Source organism: Sus scrofa, chromosome 15 (assembly GCF_000003025.6).
Source record: "Sus scrofa isolate TJ Tabasco breed Duroc chromosome 15, Sscrofa11.1, whole genome shotgun sequence".
NCBI lineage: Eukaryota > Metazoa > Chordata > Mammalia > Artiodactyla > Suidae > Sus > Sus scrofa.
The window spans coordinates 109,554,051-109,579,349 of NC_010457.5; the positions used below are offsets into that span (position 1 = coordinate 109,554,051).

General features: G+C 40.8%; 1 protein-coding gene and 1 long non-coding RNA gene across 7 annotated transcripts in view; one reads left to right on the forward strand and one right to left on the reverse strand.

Annotated features, from left to right (window-relative positions):
• Window positions 211-9,420, reverse strand: LOC106506334. Its single transcript, XR_001301573.2, has 3 exons — window positions 9,333-9,420; window positions 5,560-5,990; window positions 211-417 (listed from the first exon to the last, which is right to left on the reverse strand). It is a non-coding gene; the product is annotated as an uncharacterized LOC106506334 (long non-coding RNA).
• Window positions 9,395-25,299, forward strand: part of ZDBF2 (zinc finger DBF-type containing 2) — a 30,414-nt gene continuing 14,509 nt past the window's right edge. Inside the window, exons 1-4 of one of the 6 annotated variants that reach the window (XM_013984418.2) lie at window positions 9,479-9,643; window positions 12,311-15,061; window positions 15,759-15,839; window positions 18,444-18,548. In XM_013984418.2, coding sequence (XP_013839872.1) covers window positions 18,489-18,548 — 60 coding nt within the window. In that variant the 5' untranslated portion in view covers window positions 9,479-9,643; window positions 12,311-15,061; window positions 15,759-15,839; window positions 18,444-18,488. Of the gene's footprint in view, window positions 9,644-9,697; window positions 15,062-15,758; window positions 15,840-18,443; window positions 18,549-19,803; window positions 21,747-25,299 lie in introns of those variants that run through there. The other 5 variants (XM_021076144.1, XM_021076143.1, XM_013984420.2 and 2 more) reach the window with 5 other exon arrangements.

Below are 25,299 nucleotides of genomic sequence, written 5' to 3' on the forward strand. Positions count from 1 at the left end.
TCCGACTAGGAACCATGAGGTTGTGGTTTCGATCCCTGGCCTTGCTCAGTGGGTTGAGGGTCGTTCTTGTGGGCTGTGATGTAGGTCACAGATGCATCTCGGATCCCACGTTGCTGTGGCTCTGGTGTGGGCCGGTGGCTACAGCTCCGATTAGACCCCTAGCCTGGCCTGGGAACCTCCATGTGCCGAGGGAAGCGGCCCTAGAAAAGGAAAAAAAAAAAAAAAAAAAAGAATGCAAATGTCTCCTACTCAAAAGAATTGGAAAGATAAAACCGGGGCCACTTAGCTTTCCTGGATGTAGTAGACCCAGTCCCTCCGGGGTTGATGAGGACACCTCAACACTAGGTCTGCTGCTCAGAGCAGGCGCAAAGGGACTCACTGGCTGGGTATCTGGTGAACACCTCATGGATGATAATTCTGGAAAAGAGGAGATGGAAACGGAGAAACTTTATTAGATTACAGAGAACTCAAACGGCCCGTAAGGGTTTTATATCAAAGACAGAAAATAAGTAGACCACTTACGTCAAAGGGTCTCTAACAAGGGCTCCGAGCCATAGTTCACTGCCTGGAGGAGGCCCGTGTAAGATACCCGTGCTAAGGTACCTCACTCTCTGCTATAGCGGACACCAGGCGTGAGAAGTTTACTCTGTAAGAGGAAGATTCCATGGGCTTAAACATGCAAGGATTTGCACCCTGGAAGCCCCTTAGAATGTTGGCAGCTCAGGATCTAAAAGTTCCAGGACTTCTCTTGTGTCACTGTGGCAGCCTGGATAGATCCCTGGACTACATGCCAAGGTACAGCGAAAACAAAAAAACCAACCCGGAAAAAATCACTTTATAATTGGAAAAAACCCTTTCAACTTAGGACAGGGACTAATAATTTTTTAATGATTTTAATTTTTTTTTCCTTTATGGCTGGTTTAGAGTGCTCTGTCGATTTTTTACTGTACAGCAAGGTGACCCAGTCACACATACATTAATATATTCTTTTTCTCACATTTTCATGCTCCATCATAAGTGACTAGATATAGTTCCCAGTGCTATATGGCAAGATCTGGTTGCTTATGCATTCCAAAGGCAATAGTTTGCATCTATTAACCCCAAGTTCCCAATCCATCCCACTCCCTCCCCCTCCCCCTCGGCAACCACAAGTCTCTTCTCCATGCCCACGATTTTCTCTTCTGTGGAAAGCTTCATTTGTGCCTTCTATTAGATTGCAGATATAAGTGATTTCATATGGTATCTGTCTTTCTCTTTCTGACTTACTTTACTTAGTATGAGAGTCTCTAGTTTCATCCATGTTGCTGCAAACGGCATTATTTTCTTCTTTTTATGGCTGATTAGTATGCTATTGTATATATATCCACATCTTCTTAATCCATTCATCTGCGGATGGACATTTAGGTTGTTTCCATGCCTTGGCTATTGTGAATAGTACTGCAATGGACATACAGGTGCATGTGTCTTTTTCAAGGAAAGTTTTGTATGGATATATCCCCAAGAGTGGGATTGCTGGGTCATATGGTAGTTCTATATTTAGTTTTCTAAGGTACCTCCATACTGTTTTCCATAGCGGTTGTACTAATTTACGTTCCCACCAAGAGTGCAGGAGGGTTCCCTTTTCTTCACACCCTCTCCAGCATTTGCTATTTGTGGACATTTATTTGTGGAATGATAGCCATTCTGACTGGTGTGAGGTGGTATGTCATAGTCCTTTTGCTTTGCATTTCTCTAATAATCAGTGATGTTGAGCATTTTTTCATGTGCTTGTTGGCCATCTGTATATCTTCTTTGGAGAAATGTCTATTCAGATCTTTTGCTCATTTTCTGATGCGAACCCATAAATCCCAGTGGGTTGGGAGACAAGGCAGACCACAGTGTACATATTTCAGACCTGAACAGCAACGTTCAATGGGCCATGATTTCCTGAGAAGGAGAGCCACACCTGAACCCCAGAAATGATCTAAGACCCCTGCAACGGCGCCAGAAAGCACTCTTCCAGCGCTCCGCGGAACAGGCTGGATGTGGACTCAGTAAAGCCCAGAGAGAAAATGGGACATGGTTTACTGGGTACCCCGGAGGCACGCAGGCACTTTCTTCTAAATGATTCAGATCGACCTGTTGCTTATCAGACTCTTGGAGAGCAGTTACCCTTTATCTCCTCAGAGGGAGCTTCTCCAGAAACAGTTGTGCCCAATTCCCTCTCTACCCCCAAGATGCTCCATCCCCCAGGATGCCCTATACTCCCAAGATGCTCCATCCCCCAAGATGCTCCATCCCCCAGGATGCTCCATCCTGGACCCTGGGTGCTCACCAACCAGGACACGAATGTAGAGTTCCCCTGGGCAACGAGTCCCATACACTTATACTTACCACTCCTAGGCTTTACAGAAGTATCACTGACAATTAAAAGTTGAACATTGGCGTTCCCGTCGTGGCGCAGCGGAAGCAAATCAGACTAGGAACCATGAGGTTCGATCCCTGGCCTTGCTCAGTGGCTGAAGGATCCAGTGTTGCTGTGGATGTGGTATAGGCCAGCAGCTACAGCTCCAATTGGATCCCTAGCCTGGGAACCTCCATATTCCATGGGTGCGGCTCTGAATAAGCTCTGAAAGCCAAAAAAAGCCAAAAAAAAAAAAAAGTTGAACATAATGTGCACAACTCTATATACCTTGATATACACATACCTTGTGAAATGATTACAACCAAGCTTATTAACACAATCACCCCCTCACATAGTTCTCTGAGTGTGTGTGGTGAGAACACTGAAGATCTATTCTTTTAATATATTTCAAGAATAAAACACAGTATTAAATATAGTCATCATGTCGCACTTTAGATCCTCAGAACATACGATCTTTTTTTTCTGGCTGTGCCCATGGCATGTAGAAGTTCCCAGGCCAGGGACTGAACCTGTGCCTAAGCCACTGCAGTGACAACAGGATCCTTAACCTCCTGTGCCAGCAAGGACCTCTACAATGTAATACCTTATAACTGAAATTTTGCTCCCTTTGACCCACATCTCCCCATTTCTCCCACCCTCAGCCTCTGGAAACCACTATTGTACTCTTTGCTCCTACCAGCTAGACTTTTTTTGTTTAATTGTTATTTCCCCAATACAATTTTTTTCTACTGTACAGCATGATGACCCAGGTACACATACATGGACATATTCTATTTTTGCACATTATCATGCTCCATCATAAGTGACTAGACATAGTTCTCAGGGCTACACAGCAGGATCCCATTGCTTCTCCATTCCAAAAGCAATAGTTTGCTTCTATTAACCCCAAGGTTCCCATCCACCCCACTCCCTCCCCCTCCCCTTTGGCAACCACGAGTCTATTCTCCAAGTCCATGAGTCTCTTTTCTGTGGAAAGGTTCATTTGTGCCGTATATTAGATCCGGCTACTTTTTCAGATTCTACATAAAGGTAAGATCACAGAGTCGTGGCTCAACAGTTAACGAACCCGACTAGCATCCATGAGGACGCGGGTTCAATCCCTGGCCTTGCTCAGTGGGCTGCACTGAGCTGAGGTGTACCTACACACTCTGCTGTGGTGTAGGTCACAAATGCGGCTCGGATCCAGGGTTGCTGTGGCTGTGGCATAAGCCAGTGGCTATGGCTCCCATTAGACCCCTGGCCTGGGAGCCTCCCTCCATATGCCATAACTGCAGCTCTAAAAGAAAAAAAAAAGACAAAAAAAATTAAAAAGTAAGATTACACAGTATTTGTCTTATTGTGTCTGGCTTATTTTATTTTATTGCTTCTTAGGGCCGTACCCACGGTATATGGAAGTTCCCAGGCTAGGAGTCGAATCGGAGCTACAGACGCCAGCTTACACCACATCCACAGCAACACCAGATCTGAGCCGCATCTACGACCTACACGGAATGCTGGATCCCCTGACCTACTGAGTAAGGCTAGAGATCGAACCTGTGTCCTCATGGGTGCTAGTCAGATTCGTTTCTACTGAGCCGCGATAGGAACTCCTTTTCTTTTCTTTTTTGGTCATGGAATATTTTCATTCTTTTTTTTTTTTTTTTTTTTTGTCTTTTTGCCTTTTCTGGGGCCGCTCCCGAAGGATATGGAGGTTCCCAGGCTAGGGGTCCAATCGGAGCTGTAGCCACCGGCCTACGTCAGAGCCACAGCAACTTGGGATCCCAGCCATGTCTGCAATCTACACCACACCTCACGGCAATGCCGGATCCTTAACCCACTGAGCAAGGCCAGGCTAGTTGGATTTGTTAACCACTGCGCCACGATGGGAATTCCGGAACATTTTTATTCTTTACAGAGGCACCATTCATAACTTGGAGCGGCTGGACCATTCTGTACACTGACATAAGGGTTGAGGGCTTCTCTGTAAGAAGCTTCCTACCAGAACTTCAGAACTATGTGAACTACCAGAACTACGTGATGCTAAAAGCATACCTACTTTGGTACAAACCTCAGCAGAACCTTATCTCAGAACCTGGAGCTTTACCAAAGCCCTGATGATGAAGATGCAGCCTCATCTACATTATACAGCACTGCGGCTGGGATTGATCCTTGGCCTGGGAACTCCATATGCCGTGGGGCAGCCAAAAAAGAAAAAAAAATGGAATGAGGGAATTTTGTATTAATTTCATCGTTCCTTAGAAACAGGAGGGCCACCAGAGAGAGGTCAGGCAGAGACAGAGAGACAGGTAAACTGGAGGCAGGGTCCTTTCTGGAAGAAAGGGTATGCCAAGTTTAGTAAGGGTGGGAACTATGATTTGATTGGAGAGTTTGAAAAGTTTCTGAACCCTAGGGTTGACTGGAGGCAGGGTCCTTTCTGGAAGAAAGGGTATGCCAAGTTTAGTAAGGGTGGGAACTATGATTTGATTGGAGAGTTTGAAAAGTTTCTGAACCCTAGGGTTGATCTCCAGTAGTCTCTCGTGCTTGGGCCTGTGGCGATTAGGGCAGGGGAATAGAGTCCTAGACTATAGAGATCTTATAAAAGGGTCTGCCTAGGCAGGGGGTTTGGCCTCTGGATTGGCTTGGTTGCATATCAAAGTTTTGCTGGCAGGCAAGCTGTTATCTCTGGGATTTAGTAAATCCTGGAGGGTGGGTTCCCAGTGTCCACAGGCTCCTAACGTAAGAACCTCAGGAGTACATAAAAAAAAGATAATATAGGGGAGTTCCCCTTGTGGCGCCGCAGAAACGAATTCGACTACTATCCTTGAGGATTCGGGTTCGATCCCAGGCCTTGCCCAGTGGGTTGAGGATCCGGGGTTGCTGTGAGCTGTGGTATAGGTCGCCGTTGAGGCTCGGATCCCCATTGCGGTGGCTGTGGTTCGATTCGACCCCTAGCCTGGGAACCTCCATGTGCAGCGGCGTGGCCCTAAAAAGCAAAATAAATAAATAAATAAATATCAAATGCTCTTCCTGCGATAAAATGCAATATAGTAAAATAAATATAACAATAGGAAACTACATTACTACAATAGTTCAAGAGGCAAACAAGCAGGAAATTGATCACTAAGACACCTACCTATCAGTAAAATCAGCAAAAGTCTGAAAGGTTTGTTACTTACACTTTACCAGGCAGGGTTGAATATAGCAGGATCCCGGTGGAGCAAGCTGCTGGCTCCGGAAAGCAGACAACTGGTGATGACATTGTCGTCCTCAATCCCGGCGAGGTCTGGGCTAGGAGCAGGGGAGGCTCTGTAAATGCAGACACAGCTGGGTCGAGTCCAAGGGGTAATTCTGAATAAGAACTTGAGTAGGATGCTAAAATCTACCCTGGGATGTGCCTGCAGCAAGGTCCTCTCCAACAGAAGGCCAAAATCCTTTTTGAAAGTTAGTAAGTCCTCTGGACCCTGGCTCATCTATTCCGATGCAGGGAAGCCCCATGCTGCGCTGTGCTGGCAGGGAGCTGATGTTCTGTCTATTCTCAGGCTTGTGGTGGTCCAGACAAATTGCTCAGGCTGGCTTAGGGTCAGCTGGGGAAGCGGCCTCTCAGTTTCTGAAAATAAAACCCACCACAACCATAATGACAATGCAGTAAATACCCACGGATGGATGGGGTTCCCAAGGAGGCCAAAGTTTTCATTTCTGTACCGTCGTCTCCAAAAGTCCAGAGTCCTGCTTGAGTTATTATCAAAACTCTATTTCCCCAGTCTAATTTTTTTGTTTAAATTTTAATTTACCTATTATTATTTGTCTTTTTTTTTTTTTTTTTTTTTTTTACCAGTGGCATATGGAGATTCCCAAGCTAGGGGTCTAATTGGAGCTGTTGTCGCTGGCCTATGCCAGAGCCACAGCAACACCAGATCCAAGTGGCGTCTGCTACCTACACCACAGCTCACTCATGGCACCTCCAGATCCTTAACCCACTGAGGGAGGCCAGGGATCGAACCCGCAATTTCATGGTTCCTAGTTGGATTCGTTTCCGCTGTGCCACGATGGGAACTCCTTATTATTATTACTATTACTATTATTATTTTGTGTTTTTAGGGCCATGCCTGTGGCATAATGAAACTCCTAGACTAGGGGTCGAATCAGAGCTGTAGCTACTGGCCTGCACCACAGCAATGCCAGATCCAAGCCATGTCTGCGACCTACACCACAGCTCATAGCAATGTTGGACCCTTAACCTACTGAGCAAGGCCAGGGATCGAACCCGCGTCCTCATGGATCCTAGTCAGATTCATTTCCGCACAGCCACGACGGGAATTCCCTTAGCTAATATTTTAAATAGAAAAAATTCAAATGACTCATAAACCATAACAGAATAAGCACCAGTGGAAAACTTCACTCTCTTCATCATCTTTCCCATTTCTCACAATCTTAGCTCTGACATAACCAATTTAATTCACCTTGAGTTTCGTTTGAGTTTCCTTGTGAACATACAATTATAAATCTACATTCCTAGTTCTCCCTTTATAACGCAAAAATTATTATAGTGTGCTTTTTTTTCTCTCTTAATATAGTCTGACGCTCTTTCCAAATAATATTCAAATGTCACCAATGAATTAAAAAATAGGGTCTATGGCATTCACATAAGCCTCTAAATTCCTTCTGATAGCAACTGTATTCCAACAGGATAGTTCTATATTACTGCAAGGCAACCAGTGAAAACATCTGGGAGCTTAAATAGAGGAAAAGGCTCAAAAATACAGTTCTCATATTGATGACTTCATATAAACACGCAATAATAATAATAACAATACTTTTTTTATATGTCGCACCCTTGACATATAGAGGTTCCCAGGCTAGGGGTCCAATCGGAGCTATAGCCGCTGGCCTACACCATGGCCACAGCAACACGGGATCCAAGTCGCATCTTCTACCTACGCCACTGCGCACTGTAACACCAGATCCTTGACCCACTGAGCGAAGCCAGGGATCGGACCTGCGTCCTCATAGATGCTAGTCAGATTCGTTTCCGCTGAGCCATGGCGGGAACGTCCCTCTTTTATTTCATTTTATTTCTTGTCTTTTTAGGGCCACACCTGTGGCATATGGAAGTTCCTGGGCAAGGGGTCGAATGGAAGCTATAGCTGCCAGCCTATACCACAGCCACAGCAATGCCAGATCCAAGCCTCGTCTGCGACCTACATCACAGCTCTGGGTAACCCACTGAACAAGGCTAGGGATCGAACCTGTGTCCTCATGGATATTAGTTAAGATTTGTTTCCGCTGAGCCACAACAGGAACTCCTGGACAGCTACTTTTAAGTTTCTCTATGTGAAAGGAATGACAACTAGGTTAATACAGCCACCTAGCCAATAATATTAAGAGAGCAGAGCAGTTTTTAAAATGCACCCCGATGTCAGATATGTTAAAGAGTGAAAAATGTGTGTTTCTGTGAAATACATCATGTCCTGGGGGCCGGGTTAATGTGTAATGGGTTTTCTCTCACCAGTTCCAAGGTTGGAATGTGGAAAGGGTTTGCCTTAAAATAAATCAGTGTTTTTTGGTGTGTTAAAACAATCTATGAGCTCTGTGGTGGCGCAGGTGGTTAAGGATCCAGTGTTGTTACTGCTGTGGCCCTGGTTACTGCTATGGCAAGAGCCTGATCCCTGGCCCAGGAACTTCCCAATGCTGTGGATTCGGCTGAAAAACAGACAAATAATAAGAAATCTAAAGGTGGTTATAAATGAACTGTTGCAACAGCTCAAGTTTAAAAGTGGGAGAGGGAGTTCCCGTTGTGGCTCAGCCGAAACGAATTTGACTAGTATCCATGAGGATGCTGGTTTGATCCCTGGCCTCGCTCAGTGGGTTAAGGATCCCGCATTGCCATGAGCTGTGGTGCAGGTCGCAGACATGGCTTGGATCTGGCATTGCTGTGGGCTGTGGTGTAGGCCGGTGGCTACAGGTCTGATTTGACCCCTGGTCTAGAAAACTCCATATGCCGTGGACAAAGCAAAAAAAAAAAAGGTGTGTGTGTGTGTGAAGATCAGGGGAGGCAAAAGCTGAGAAATACACAAAGAATGGAAACTATGGATGCCATAGCAATGGGGGACAATTAAGAAAAGCGGGGGTGATCATAAGCTTACCAAGAGTGTAATGATAGTTATAGCAATAGCCAAAGAGCAAAGTAGCTCATTCTAAGATTATTTCTACATAAGACATAAGCTCTCCAAAGCCCCTCTTCACTGTAGGTATGATTATTTTCCTTATCACAGATTATTATGATATATTCAGTGCTGAGACTGATTTAGGTTTGTATCTCTCATGCACAAAACTGTTTTTGCACACCGCTGTATTTGTAGTGCGTAGTACAATGGAACGAGTGGATTCTGATTAATATTCGTAACCCTTTCATGTGCAGTGCAGGTCTCTGAATACCTAACTTCTTTAAACCTCAGTTTTCTCACTTGTCAAAGGGAGATAATAATAGGATTCGTCCTAAGATTCTATAAAGGGTTGTTCTGAATATGAAACGCAAGAATAAACGTACAAACCTTAAAGAGAGTGCCTAGCACAAAGTAAGGACTCATTAAACAGCAGCTTCTGTTTGGTGCGGAAACACAGGAAAACAGGGCGAATCACTAGCTCTCTCATCCCCATTTTCTTTTCTACAGCTCCTATGTGGCTTTGAATTGGCAAGCAATTTCTACGTGGACCCTCCAATGTTAAAACCTTGATGTCTATCCTGCGCTGTTGCCTAGCCATATGGGTGAAACAGGTTTGATTTCACAAGCTCCGGACTGACCCTGGGGGAAGTGTTCTCTTTGAAGATATCGGGGAGGGGACAGTTGGGCGGGAGGAAGGGGACTCTATTATTACCGGGGGTGGGAGGTGAGTATGGGCAGGGGGCGGTCCCGAGGCTCCTGCGTCAGAGGGGCCCCTGTTTTCGCACCTTTCTTGACGTCAAACCTCAGTGAGGGCTGCAACGCTACGTTCCCCGTGGACGTCTACGTGGGCTGAGTCGTGACTCGGGACCCGGGTCCTGCTAGTGACGCTCTCGCTTCGCTTATCCTGCCGCACTGGCGGGAGAGACGGTGACTACAATTTCTGGCTCTGCGGGCGGCGAGCGGCGGCCGGCGGGTAGAGTTCGGGACGGTCTGGGGGTCCCGGCGCCGCCCTGGATCCGGAGTAGGAAGGGAGCGCACATCTTGAGTCTTCCACCCCGATCCAGTCGGAGAAGGAATCCCGCCTGCCTCCGCGGAGGTGAGAAGGGCGACGGGGCGAGATGGGGGAGGGACGAAAGGGGGAGGGGCGAGCGCGGGAGGGGCGGGGCCAGCGGTGCGCGGCCTGGGCAAGGACCCCGGGCTCGGGGCGCGCGGCCTGGGGTGGGCCCTCCTCGCCTTGCGCGCCGAGTGCCTTCTTGCTCCGGAGGGCTCCCCAGACGGTTTGTCCGGTTCCCGCGCCCACCTTGCAGGTCCTCGGCTTCCCGTCACTTCGAGTCCCTTTCCGCTCCTCCTGCTTGAGTGGCGCCGGCGTCTCCCGGCCCGGCCCGAATCCAGGTGGCTGGGGCGTGGGCTGGAGGTGGCGGGCAGGCTGCCTTGCGCTTCTGTCGGGGGTCCTAGGTCGGAGGGGCTTGCTGACGAGTCCTTGGGCAGAGTCTGGTGAGGAGGCGGCCTGCGGAGGTTGGATTTAAGGATTTGAACGCAACCTGGGGACGTGCAGGGCACCTGTGGAACCGAGTTCCAGAGCCACTTGTCCACAAATCCCTCTCCCCCGGTGTCCTGCGTTGTGTCCAGCTGCCCCCAGATCTAGGCCTTTACCAGCCTCTGGCGATTAGAATTTATTTTGGAAACGTTAGATTATTATGTTAATGATTATTTTGCTGTTGTCATGCAACAGTTATGTACATCTGGTCGGAATACGCCGTCGTTATCACGTGCGTCTAAGGCCATTTCCAGTTTCTAACGTTTTTTGGCGCGATGATTCTGGCAGCGCGTTGAGAGATACTGGCTCTCGGAACTAAAACGTTTTTTTTTGCCTCTACAAATTCCTTTTTGTTCACTCCCCACCCCCACCCCGCAATTATATTCTGTCCGAGTCAAAAAACTGAAAAAACTCCTATCAGCCTCATCCTCAAGAGAAAGTCATTATTAACAATTTGGAGCACATAAACATATATTCGTGTTGCATAAATGGGATGCCAGTGTGGTCTGTTTTTTAATACTTTAAGGACTTTTTCTGTATCAATGCATAAATGTCTTTTTACTGCCTTCTCAACTTGCACTGATTTGGACCCAAAGCCTGTAAGGCAAGAATTTTCTTCTCCCCGAAGCTTTATCAGTGGCCAACCCTAGTAAAGAAACGCCTTAAATATTTAATAAAATATCACTGGAATGGCCAAGATACTGGGTAGAAATAAGTTGAATGAAGGGTAAAAATCATTTATAAAATGTTGTTGGCTCTGCGTAATAATTTGGGGCAATGTGTTTTAAATTGCAGTTGTTAAATCATTGGCGAGTTGTGAAATTAATTTAGTGGATCATAAGTAGCATTAAAAAAAGCCAAACCAAGACAACAGAAAATACCAGAACTCGGTGCATGTAATGAGGGTATTGTTTTGTGGCATTGTTTTAACCTGTGCCTGTGTGTGGTGTGCTTGTGTGTCTATGTATGCTGGGTTGTGATATAAAATGTGTTACTTCCCGTGTGCCATGCTAATTATATTTGTCATTAATCCAGGATACTGTCAGCACTCATCTCAGAGTGGGGACAATAATGCGGTTAAGCTTGACATTAGTTTTACTTTTTTTCCTTTGGAATATGTGACAGTGTTTATAGCAGCAGATTAGATTCCTAATTATTTGTTTTTATCTAATGTTAAAACAATTAATTACCATCCCTGAAAATACAGAAAGCAAGCCTTTTAAAGAAGTCCAGAGGTTAAGAGTCAAATCCCAGCTATACCGGTTATTGGTGTTGACCTGGAACAAGATAGTTGTTCTCTCTAAACCCCAGTTTCCTGATTTGTAAAGTGGGCGTTACTGGAATACCAATCTCATAAGGCTGTTTGATATTCAGATGAAGTAATACAAGTGAAACTGTTGATTTAATGCCTGGCCCAGATTAAGCTCTCACTAAAAATTAGCCGTTACTTTATTGAGACTAAATGAAAGTATCCAGGATAATTCTTGTCGCCAGAGGTAAACCAATACAAGGTGGATAATTCAAAAGAGTGGGAAGTTGAAAATTAGTTAATACTATTATAAGGAAAGAGACACTGAATTAAAATGGTCTTTTTTATATCATTTCGTCATTGTTTTGTGATTGCTCGCCAATTGTTTCCCTATCGCTAGAGAAGTAATTTAGATGATCTTACTCAGTTATCTAAATGTTTTTCTATTGCCTTCTCTTATTTATTATTGAGCTGTCTCTGTTGTCACACAATTGAAAAATATTTCCTCTGGGGAGTCTGGATTTTGTTAGCTCTTACTCAATACTACACCCAGCTTGAGAAACTCACACACTACAACTCAAGGCATTTCAACAATGTGTTTATTTATCTCTGCAGTAGGTACAGATCTAAGGTATGTAAGAAGTAGTCCTAAAAAAAAGCACAACTTGATTTCTATTTTGAGACATTTTTGTCTCAAATGCTCAAGCATTTCAGAGATCTCTATTCACTGCCCCAGATTGGTTTTTGCAGTTTTAAATATTACATAAACTAGTAAAATAAGTGTAAGTGTTGTCTTTTTTTAATTGCGTGGTTATTTTTTTATGAAAAATAAATGCTTTGGCCTCAAAAAAAAAAGGCTGTTGCAGAAGTACTTAATTGTGTAACACAAGTATAAAAGGTTGGGGAGAATCTTAAAACATTAATCATAATACTGCTCTCAGTTTTGAAAATATCTTTAAGTTCTTATTCTGTTTTAGAGGGACCAAAATGGAAATGTTACCGAACCGAACTTGGGTCTGCTCGCCTGCTGCACAGAAAAGACAATCTACTGACACCGGGTTGTGGTGAAGGAAAGTACAGCGTTTATTTGCAGGGTGCCAAGCAAGGAGAACAAACAGGCAGCACGTGTTCAAAAGACCCGAACTCCCCCATGGCTTTCAGGGATGGGTTTATTTCTTTATTTCTTTCTTTTTTTTTTTTCTTTAAGGGCAACTTTTGGGGTGAGGGTTGCAGCTCATGGGCTTTCTTTCTTTTGGTTGGTGGTACCTAACAAGATGATGTTTTGGAAATCTTAATCATCAACCTTCAGGTTCCACCCAGTCTGGGGTCCACCTGTGTGTGGTCAGCATGTAGTCACCATCCTCCACCTGAGTGGAGGGGTGTAGTTTCTACAGAAAAGCTCAAAGATATGCATCAGATTGTTATACATATTACTTGAGGAGGAAGTAGGGCTCTGTTTTATCGCTGAACTGTTGTTTAAGCTATTATAACTTTCTTGCTCACCTGCATTCCCTCACTTCCCTAATTGGTAACTGTTTGAGTCTACTTTTTGGAACTCAGGAAAGGCCTAGGAGACTAAAACTTTTCTCCTACAAACAAGACATGGGGGATATGGAGGAGCTTTTGTACCTGGGAGTGCCCCATATGGTCCTGCTTGGTCTCAATCTCCTCTTTTCTTTGATACTCCTCAATCCTAAAGGGAGCAGGGGTGGGACAACAAAGGGAACACGTTTTGGATAGAGATTAATCATAAACTTGTTTGAGGAACTCGGTTTTAGGCAGACTTGGTTTTGGAAACTCCTTGCAGGTAAATCATGATATGGTTTATGAAAATATGATAAAAAATAAGACTTGGAACTCTAGCTGTCGTATTCACAAAAAGACCTCAATGAAACTAAAAAAACCTATCTTGACCGTAAACATGTATTTATTTGTATGTTTTAAGTTAGATAAAATATTGAGGTTAAGTGTGTTCTGTATTTTAAAATTGTTTTATTGATTAATATTTAAAAAGTTAACTCACCAACTCCTGGGTCTTATCTTGTCAGATAAGAAGATTTTTATCTCACACTGATAAAATGAAATTTTTGGAATTCTGTATAATATCATAAACAGGTGCTTGTCATATATGGTTAAATGAGAGAGGAGGCCATTCCATTTTTGTAAAAACATGTTTAGAACAGAGAAGAATATAAAATGAATGGTGGGTAGTGGGATTGGTCTGATTTTTATGCTCTCAATTTTATTATTTTTATAATTTTACTATAATTTTGTTTTACTTTCTTAATACAAGTTAATAAAAGTCACTCCTTAAAGAAACAATTAATGTGTGTTTTCCTAATTTGTAAGTATAAATGAGACTGAGTCTTTGCTTAAGGGATACTGACTCTTTAAACTTGGATATTTGGGTATTAACTAATTCTCTCATATTCTAGGAAATAGTGCTGAATAGTTAAACAGTTATATCCCTTATCCTGTTGAAAGCCTTTGAATAGGAAAGAACATTGTTCCAGAATTTTCTTAAAGCACTCTTTGAGTATACTGATTCCCAAAAACATTTACACACTGTCTGAAGATAAGGTCTAAATCTTTCATCTGCTTTTAAATCCTGTCATGTCAAACCTTAGTCTACTTTTCTTGCTTTAGTGCCCTTTAAATTCTTAAATGAAATCTTATTTCCAGCTAAACTTGTCAACTTGATATTTCCACATGTTCCTTGTGCTTTCTTGCTTTTGTACTTTTGCTTCTTTGTGACTTGGAATATCTTTTCCTGATGGTTATGTGAGCAAATTCTGGATAATGTCCAGCTAAAAAGCCATATCTACTGTGACATCTGGTTTGTCCAGCTAAAACTGTATTTTGCAACTACATCCATTTGCACTTATTATTTGTGCGTAGACATTTCTCAGATACCACCTGATATTTATGCATTTATTTCCTAATTCTGTTTTAAACTTCTCAAGAGCAAGAAAGCTTGTCTTGGATTTCTCTCTATCCCTTGATGCTCCTAGCATGGAACCTTGCGCTGGGTAGGTGCTGAATGTTTATTCCTTGATCTTACAGTGGTGTCACTGGCTCTTTTGGGTCCAAGTGTTGGAATTTTTTGTTACCCCCCAGTGATCCTGGTTAGGGGGTAAACACTTTGCCCACAACAATGTGGAGGAAAAAAAAATTGGCTAATTTGGCTTAATTGTCAATTGATATAGAGAGATAAAGAATTGACAGTATTTTTTATTAAAACTAACACAAGAGCTGAGAGTTGCATGGTTCAGAACCTAAACTTAAATTTCACGTAAATATTTCTTTGGAAAGTTTGAAAGTTCGTTTTGGGTTTGATAGCCTCTTGGGTCTTAACCCTACTGTAGGCAAGTTATGCCTTGTGTCCTTACAGCTACTTTTCCCAGAACCCAGAGATCTAAACTATTTGGTGGTGGGGTATATGGACAATCGTCACTCTTTTCCAGAACATTTTAAGAGGTCATGTGGGATTCAATGAGTTATAGTATGTAAACTGCTTTATGTTCAAAAGTTAATATTTTTTCTCTTGTTAATGGAAACATAATTATGTTACTTTTCAAACTTAAATTGTGACTCGGGGGTACTTATTTGGTTAATGGCAGACACTTAACAGGGCTTATCTTTTTTCTGTTAAACAGTTTTATTTTAATTTATAGATGTTTGCCAGGACTAAATATAGCTGATGAAATATCTACCCTTTTCTGCTCAAGGTAAATGATTCGTTACTTTATAAAAATACCAGGAACCAATAGAATTCAGAGTTTGTATAAAAAGACCCATTTGGTGATATAAAGTAGTCTAATTTTAGACCCCAAAGAAATGATTCCTTTAAGAATTTTATTGGTACGTGAAAGATGACACACTATTGGTTAATTGTATATCAGGATCACCTTGGAACATTTAAATTATGTATAATATGCATGTGCTTGGCTTCCCCAGGGAATTTTGATTCCATAAGTTTTTCAGATGGAGTTTCAGCATGTGAATTTTTAAAATGCCAACAGGTGCTTTTGATTTATTGCAGCTCCATTATGGCATATGTATGACACTAGAGATGATGGAAATTGCAGGCAATAATGCCATGGGAGTTAAAGTACATAAAGGTTAAAGATCGAAAAATATTCAAAGTGTTTAGATTTGTGCGTGTGTGATGTTAGACTTTCATTTTGCCTTTCATTAAATGAATGTTTTAATTATATTTGAAATAAAGCACTAAAAAATTTATTTTGTGATTTTCAGAGTTTAGGTTCTCTCTAGAGTTCTAGGGTTCTCTCAGCCTGAAAAATGTCATATTTATAAATACAACTTAAAGCTTCTTTCTTTTTGTTGTTTCAGGTTAATAAGTGAAGTAAAAGGAAAACAGACCAAATTTTAAGTAAATAATTTCTTAAATATTCTTTATTTCAGAAGCTGGATTAATTGATTTATTTTCCCTAGAAGTGTGAGAAGTCAGAAACTATGAAATTTTCTCATAATAAAAAGTAATAGGTAAGTGAATATAATGAAAGCATTTTGATTTAATGAAGCTTTTCTATTCTAATTGGTTTTAGGCTATGATTTCTTTTCTCTTTTTTTGCTTCTTAGGACCACACCTGAGTCATATGGAAGTTCCCAGGCTAGGGGTCCAATCAGAGCTGCAGATGTCGGCTTCCACCGATGTCAGATCTGAGCCACATCTGTGACCTACATCACAGCTCATAGCAACGCAGAATCTTTAACCCATTGAGCAAGGCCAGGAATTGAACCTGAGTCCTCATGGATACTAGTCAGATTCATTACCACTGAGCCACAACGGGAATTCCCTATGATTTCATTTTTGAACACTGATTTTAATGAGTAAACATCTGTTGCAGGATGATCTTATGAAAAATGCTTATAACATTATGGGATAATTCTTTTTATATTTTTCAACAGACAAGAATGCTTAAAATAATTAGAATTAAAATGTTGATGAAATTATTTTGTACAATTCTATTTTCATTTTCACAAAACAGTAAAAACACTTCATTATTATTATTTTATTTATTTATTTACTTTTGGTCCTTTGTCTTTTTTGGGGCTGCACCTGCGACATAGGGAGGTTCTCAGGCTAGGGGTCCAGTTGGAGCTACAGCTGCTGGCCTACACCACAACCACAGCGGTGTGGGATCTAAGCCGTGTCTTCGACCTATACCACAGCTCACAGCAACGCCAGATCCCTAACCCACTGAGCGAGGCCAGGGATTGAACCCACGACCTCATGGTTACTAGTCAGGTTCGTTAACCAGTGAGCCACTATGGGAACTCCTTATTTTGAATTTGTTACTTAAAGTAATAAACTATATACATTTTGTGTCAGTGAATAAATTGGCTTTATATCAAAATTACCTAGATTCTAGGCTCTATTTTCAGATTTACTAAACTCTGAATTCTAGACTTTATTTCCAGATTTACTAAATCAGAATTTGGGGGGCCGATTTTTATATTCAGCCTGACTTGGAAATCACTGCAGTATGTAATGTTGAAGGATTGTGGTTTTTGGAGGGGAGGGTAAAAACTTGGAAACTATTCTTTATTTGTAGTGAAATTTTATTGCACCAGTTGGAAAAAATTCCTCATATTCGTTTGATTTATGTAATTGTCAGAAAAGAAAGGTCTTTTTTTCCCAGAGGCTCTGTTGGTTACTGTTTTGTTTTTTAGCAATCTTTTTTTTTGGTAAATTACTTTAAAATCTGCCTCTTTGCAGATTAAGCAGAAAATAAATGTGGTATCTTTTCTCTCATGACAGAGAATAAGACGTTACGTATGGGTGTTCCCATCATGATGCAGTAGAAACAAATCTGACTAGGAACCATGAGGTTGTGGGTTTGATCTCTGGCCTCTCTCAGTGGGTTAAGGATCTGGCGTTGCCATGAGCTGTGGTATAGGTTGCAGACGTGGCTTGGATCTGGCATTGCTATGGCTGTGGTGTAGGCCAGCAGCTGTAGCTCCGATTCAACCCTTAGCCTGGGAACCTTCATATGCCTTGGGTGCGGCTCTAAAAAGACAAAAAAAGAAAAAGATGTTATGTATGACACTGAGAGTTCACATAATCTGGGATTTTGTGTAGAAAATAATGGGAAAATTAATGAGCTTCATTAGAGTGTAGTAAATACACTAGAGCAACAACTTAGAAATAGTAATTTGTCTTTACAAATTGAGTACTTTACTCAATACTGAATCATTTCTTGATAACTAGCAACTTTTCAGAAAATTAATAAACTCAGTCATCTAGGCTTCAAATATTGGCAACAAATTATTCTTCTAGAAGATGCATAACTCTCAGAGAAAGACAAATATGTATGATATCACTGATATGTGGAATCTGAAAAATAAAACTAGTGACTATTACAAAAAAGAAATAATCACAGATGCAGAGGACAAACTAGTGGTTACCAGCAGGGATAGTATGGAGGAGAAGGGTACCATAGGAGCAGAGGATTAAGCAGTACAAACGACTATGTAAAAAATAGATCGGGTACATAGATGTATAGTACAACACAGGGAATATAGCCAATATTTTATAATAAGTGGAATATAACCTCTAAAAATTGTGAATTGTCCTGTTGTACACCTGAAACATATTTTGTACATCAACTACACCTCAGTTAAAAAAAGAAGATGCAGGAGTTCCTGTTGTGGCACAGTGATTAACGAACCCAACTAGGAACCATGAGGTTGCGTGTTCGATCCCTGGCCTTGCTTAGTGGGTTAAGGATCCGGCATTGCCATGAGCTGTGGTGTAGGTTGCAGACACGGCTCGGATCCCGCATTGATGTGGCTCTGGCTCTGGCTGGTGGCTATGGCTCCGATTAGATCCCTAGCCTGGGAACCTCCATATGCCATGGGTGCAGCCCTAGAAAAGACAAAAAAAGACAAAAAAAAAAAAAAAAAGATGCAGAGATCTCATCTCTACTTGAGGCTTTCTGATTAATTCAGTAGCTCGTGGTAGCCCTTTCATAATTATTAGAATGGGTAGGACTCAATAAATTTCTGTTCTCTGATATTATCATAGCCAGTTTCCTAATGGTAATAAGGAATTATTGTGATTTTGCCATGTTTCTTTTTTTTCAGTGTGAGTATTCAAAGACAATAGCCACCTGACTTTGGTTATTCAATATGCAGAACAGACAAGGACATTGCAGCTATTGCTGTGTGCCTTATAATAACCTGGAACAGGTGAGTTGATTCTGTTAATATGATTACACTTCAAAGGACCTACTCATAACTTTCTCTTCTTTTACATTTTATTAAATTCATTTATTCATTCATCTAACAGACCATATTGAGAATCTACTAATGGGCAAATACTGTTTAACGTTCTAAGGATATGGCCATGAACAAAATCATTTTCCCCTCATTCATGAAGCTTACACTTTGATGAAGACAGAAAACAAATAGTCATGTAAATTTAGTACATAACATGTCAGATTGTGATAAATGTTATGCAGAAAATAAAATAGGGAAGAGTGTGTGATTTTAGGTAGGGTGGTCAGCTAAGGTTAAGGAAGTGCCATTGGAGCTGAGTTTTTTTCTTTTCCTTCCTTCCCTTCCTTCCTTCCTTCCTTCCTTCCTTCCTTCCTTCCTTCCTTCCTTCCTTTCTTTCTTTCTTTCTTTCTTTTTCTTTCTTTCTTTCTTTCTTCTTTTTAGGACTGTGTGATTTTAGGTAGGGTGGTCAGCTAAGGTTAAGGAAGTGCCATTGGAGCTGAGTTTTTTTCTTCTTCCTTCCTTCCCTTCCTTCCTTCCTTCCTTCCTTCCTTCCTTCCTTCCTTTCTTCCTTTCTTCCTTCCTTCCTTCCTTCCTTCCTTCCTTTCTTCCTTCCTTTCTTCCTTTCTTCCTTTCTTCCTTTCTTTCTTTCTTTCTTCCTTTCTTTCTTCCTTCCTTCCTTCCTTCCTTTCTTTCTTTCTTCCTTTCTTCCTTTCTTTCTTCCTTTCTTCCTTTCTTCCTTCCTTCCGTCCTTCCTTTCTTTCTTTCTTTCTTTCTTTCTTTCTTTCTTTCTTTCTTTCTTTCTTTCTTTCTTTCTTTCTTTTTCTTTCTTTCTTCCTTTCTTTCTTTCTTTCTTTCTTTCTTTCTTTCTTTCTTTCTTTCTTTCTTTCTTTCTTTCTTTCTTTCTTTCTTCCTTCCTTCCTCCCTCCCTCCCTCCCTCCCTCCCTCCCTCCCTCCCTTTCTTTCTTTCTTTCTTTCTTTCTTTCTTTCTTTCTTTCTCTCTCTCTTTCTTTCTCTCTTTCTTTCTTTCTTTCTCTCTTTCTTTCTTTCTTCTTTTTAGGGCCGTGCCTGTGGCATATGGAAGTTCCTGGGCTAGAGGTCGAATCAGAGCTGTAGCCGCTGGCCTACACCACATCCACAGCAACATGGGATCCAAGCCGCATCTACAACCTACACCATAGCTCATGGCAACGCCAGATCCTTAACCCACTGAGCGGGGCCAGGGATGGAATCCTCATCCTCATGGATTCTAGTTGGGTTCTTTAACTACTGAGCCATGAAGGGAACTCCTGGAGCTGAGATTTGAATGAAGTCTGGAGGCCAGACTTGCTTCTACCTGGGGGAAGGATTTCTAGATAGAAGGACCAAGAGCAAGCACAGAAATCCTGAGGCAGAAGGGTGGGAGAGGCCAGTGTGGAGGTCAGGTTGGGGGGTGGATGTTAAGTGTCAGGTGAAGAATTCAGAACATTAGACTTTCTAAGACATTATAAAATAAGGTAAGGACTTTGAATTTTATGCTTTGGTGCACCAAAGTTTTAAATTTTGCTATAGTCGAATTTGTCTTTTTTCTTTTGTTGCTTATGTTTTTGTAGTCATAAAGATTGCCTAATCCAAGATCATGAAGATTTATGTCTATGTTTTCCTCTAAGAGCTTTATCATTTTAGGTCTTTGATTCCCTTCGAGTTAATTTTTGTATATGGTATGATTTAATTTGCTCCTACAGGTCCTTTTTAAAAATACAGCCACATTAGGGGTTAAAACTTTGATAAATGAATTTGGGGGGGAGGGTATGTAGTTCAGCGTATAGCAATTACATTGATTGAGTTTTTGGATGTTAAACCAGTATTTCATTCCTGGGATAAATTCTTCCTGGTCATGGTGTATAATCCTTTTTATGTGTTTTTTGATTTGACTTGCTAGTATTTTGTTGAGGACTTTTGCGTCTATATTCGTAAGGTATATTGTCTGTAGCTTTTTTTCCCAATGTGACTTCCTTGGTTTTGGTATCAGGGTAATGCTGGCTTCATGAATGAATTGAATAGTATCCTTTTCTCTTCCTTTTCTTGGAAAGGTTTGTAAAGCATCATGTATGGGAATTTTGAAATAAGTATTAGAAGAGACTCAAGTTTTTCTTCAGGGGAATTTAGGGTCACAGGTGTCAGGTGAAGCTCTGGTTCTCCTAGTACTAAACTGTTTCATCTTAGATGATATCTAAGACATGTTTATAATATATAAAATTTTGCTATTTAGTGGCATTTTTTTTTTTGCTTAATGATCTAATAATCACTCAAATTCACACTAAGGAAAAGTTCGTGGGTTTTGTTGTTGTTACACCCACAGCATGTGGAAGTTCCTAGGCCAAGGATTGAACCCGCGACACAGCAGTGACCCATACTATAGATCCTGAACCTGCTGAGCCACCAAGAAATTGTAGGAAAAGTTTTTATTATTGTGATTCCCACACCTCTGCCTTTTTAAAGAAGAAATAACTTTTTAATGCTGGTTAAAAACATGGGGAGATAGATAATAAATTGTAAGTTCTCTTTAATATTTCTCTCATGAATGATAAATTATATCATCATTTGAATGGAAGATTATTTGTTGAACTTTCGATAATGATAGAACATATTTATGCTTTAACTACAAGTTCTATTCAATAAGCATTCAGTATAATTTTTTTGCCTAAGGTTTAAGATAATTTTTAGACATTTGGATATTCCTGTACTAAACTAACATTTTAACAAATTCTGTTGTTGACAGCCAAGGTAATTTGTACTAACTTTGAAAGCTTGGAGTTTCCTGGTGGTACACCAGGGCCAAAAAAAAAAACACCTTGAAAAAAAAATACACACACACACACGTTATGTATATTCAAAGCTTTGGATAACTATTAAGGAAATGAAGACATAGGGGCCCAAATCTAGCTAAATATTGAACAGAATATTCAACAAGAATAGTGGAAGCCAAGAGAAAGAAAACAACTGCCAACTTAGAATTCTATACTCAATAAATAAGGTGAAATAAAATGTTTTCGGGAAATAAAATTTGAGTTAATCTGTCACCAGCAGATCCTCACTAAAGGAAAGACTATAAAGAGTTCTTCAGGTAGAAATAAAATGATTCCAGCTGGAAGCTCAGAGATGCAGGAGGGCACTAAGAATAATGGAAAGGTAAATCGGTAGACAATCTAAATGAATAATATCTTGTGAAATTAACAATGGTGGCATGTAAATTGGAAGGGGAGTAAATTGGGTTGTTCCTAAGGACTTTCCATTATTCAAGAAGACAGTAAAAGTAACAAGTGATTTTAGACTCTTAACTAGTTAAGGTTACATGTTATAATCTATTACCACCAATAGAGCAGCAAAAAAGTCTATGTAAAATATCAATCTTTATAGTCTGTATAAAATAGGAATAATAAAAAATAGTCCACAGAAAACAAGAAAGAAGAGAAGTAGGGACATTGTATAGACAAGAACAGAATAATGAAACAAATTTTGCAATGAAAGGTTAGGAATTCCCATTGTGGCTCATCGGGTTAAGAACCCGACGAGTGTCCATGAGGATATGGGTTCGATCTCTGGCCTCGCTCAGTGGGTTAAAGTATCCAGTGTTGCCGCAAGCTATAGTATAGGTTGAGGATGTCACTCAGATATGGTGTTGCTGTGGCTGTGGTGTAGACTGGCAGCTACGGCTCCAATTCCACCCCTAGCCTGGGAACTTCCATATGCCTTGGGTGTGGTCCTAAAAGACAAAAAAAGAAAAAAAAAAAAAAAAAAAAAGGAAAAAAGAGAAAAGAAAAACTGAGTAAGTCACAGGTAGCACCTGCTCTAACTTTGTTGCCCAAGAAGAGGCCAGCACTTAATTGAGAGAAGTACCATCTTAGCACTTACTGAATATGAGTAGATAATATTAAAAATAATGAATAAATGCCATAAAAATGAAAGATTAATTAACAGATATACCAGTAATACATTAAGTGAAAATAGATTTGATGCTTGGATTAAACTGTATTCAATGTTTTATCAGAGGTCCTAGCCAGGGAAACATGGAAAGAAAAAGAAAATAAAATGATAAAGACTGGATAAAAAGAAATAAAACTGCTGCTATTTTTACATAGTGCGATTGTGCACAAAGAAAATCCCAAAGATGTCTAGATGAACTATTAGAATTGATAAGTGATTGTAAAAACATTTTGGGCCAACATAAAAGAAAATTGTCTTAGAGTTCCCACTGTGGTGCAGCGGGTCGAGGATCCAGTGATGTTTCTGCAGTGATACGGGTCTGATTCCTAGCCTGGCACAGTGGGTTAAGGGTCCAGCATTGCCACAGCTGTGGTGTAGGTCACAGATGCAGTTGGGATTTGATCCCTGGCCTGGGAAATTCCATATACTGCAGGCATGGCTGAGGAAAAAAAAAAAGAAGGAAATATGTCTTTTTGGCCATGCTTGTGGCATGTGGAAGTTCCTGGGCCAGGGATCAAATCTGAGCCACAGCAGTGACAACACCAAATCCATAACCATTAGGTCATCAGGAAATTAAAAATTGTCTTTTTATATATAAACACCACATAAAAAAATTAGATTTAAAAAAGATATTAACAACAACATTGAAAAGCATCAACTCTTGGGAGTTCCTATTGTGGCTCAGTGGTAACAAACCCAACTGGTATCCATGAGGATGCGGGTTTGATTCCTGGTCCTGCTCAGTGGGTTGGGGTTCTGGCATTGCCATGAGCTGCAGTGTGGGTTGAAGACGAGGCTCAGATCTGGTATTGCTGTGGCTGTGGTGTAGGCTGGCAGCTACAGGTCCCATTTGACCCCTAGCATGGGAACCTCCATATGCCTTGGGTGCAGCTCTAAAAAGATAAAAAAAACAAAAACAAAAACAAAAAAACCATTAACTCTTAAGAACTATATAGAACAGAATATGTATAAGATCTTTACACAGAAAACTAAACATTGAGAAAAATTTAAGAAAAATTAAATAATTGCTATGATATACCATGTTCATGGATTGGAAAAATCAATGTGAACATGTCAATTCTGCTCAAAGTGATATGTTGATTCAATGAAAGTCTAATAAAAATTCCAGCAGTTTTTTAAAAAATAAAAAGCAGCCAATTCTAAAAATATATATGGACATGCCAAAGACCAAGAAGAACTAGGATAATCTTAAAGAAGAACAAAGTCAGAGGACTTACTGTACCAGATATAAAACTTATTATTATAGTATAGTAATTAAGATAATGCAAAGTTAGAAAGACCATGGAAATAAACCAGAAATTCCAGAAACAGTCATATATATGTGGCTATTTGATTTTTTTTTTTTTTTTTTTTTTGTCTTTTGCCATTTGTTGGGCCGCTCCTGCGGCATATGGAGGTTCCCAGGCTAGGGGTCTAATCGGAGCCTACGCCAGAGCCACAGCAACGCGGGATCCGAGCTGCGTCTGCGACCTACACCACAGCTCACAGCAACGCCGGAACCTTGACCCACTGAGCAAGGGCAGGGATCGAACCCACAACCTCATAGTTCCTAGTCGGATTCGTTAACCACTGAGCCACGACGGGAACTCCGTATATTTGATTTTTGACAAAGATGGCGCTAAAGAGCTGTGAGGACATGACTTTCTTCAGTAAGTGATACTGGGTCAATTTTATATCCATGTATGGAAAAATGAAATTTTACCGCTAATTCATCCTGGGTACAAAAACCAGTTTCAAATAGACTGTATATGTAAGTATTGTAGATAAAACAATAAAGCTTTAGAAACAAATAGGAGAAAATCTTCATGACTTTGAGGTGGTGGGGAGAGATTTTTAAACTAATCACAAAAAACACTGGCGAAGAAAAAAATTGGTAAATTGGACTGCAGTGAAGTTAAGAAACAAGAGGAGATGACTAAGACAGTGTAAATGTACCTTATAATTATTCCTGGGAAAGATGTTGGAATTACTTGGTGTCTGTGTGTGTGCACCAATATAACTTTATTTTTAATTTTTTTTTTTTACTATTGTATAAATAGCCTTAATTGTTTGCAGCGGGAGGTGGAAGAGGAAGAACACCTTTGGCTCTTTGGGTGGCTCCATAGACTTGGTCACAGCCCTCCAATATAACTTTATTTATGAATCCCCCAATTACACACATGAAAGTGAAAAGACAGGCCACACAAAGGAAGATGATATAGATCTTCCTAAGTTTATGATGGGATTACATCCTGACTGTAATCTGAAAATATCTTAAGTTGAAAATGCATTTAATAACCTAACTAGCTGAATAGCAGAACTTAGCCTTTCCTACCCTAAAAGTGCTCAGAACACTTATATTAGCCTATAGTTGTGCAAAATCATTTAATGCAAAGCCTATTGTATAATAATTGAATAGCTCATGTAATCTATTGAATTCCATAATGAAAATGAAAACCAGATAGTTATGTGGGTATAGAATGGTTGTAAGTGTATAGATTGTTGACCCTCCTGATAATAGGGACACAGGTTATGACCTGATCACTTTTCTTCCCTTCCTACCCTTCCTATGTGTGTTCTTTCTTACATCCTTGTTGTACAGGAGTCCTTTTTACCAGTTTCCAGTTAGTTTTCAGTGGGAATCGTTCCACATGTAGATGTGTTTTTGATGTGTTTTTTGGGATGAGGGGGGAGTAAGCTCTATGTCCTCTAATACCCACATTGATTCAAGTTCCCCTTATGGTTTCAGATGAATATT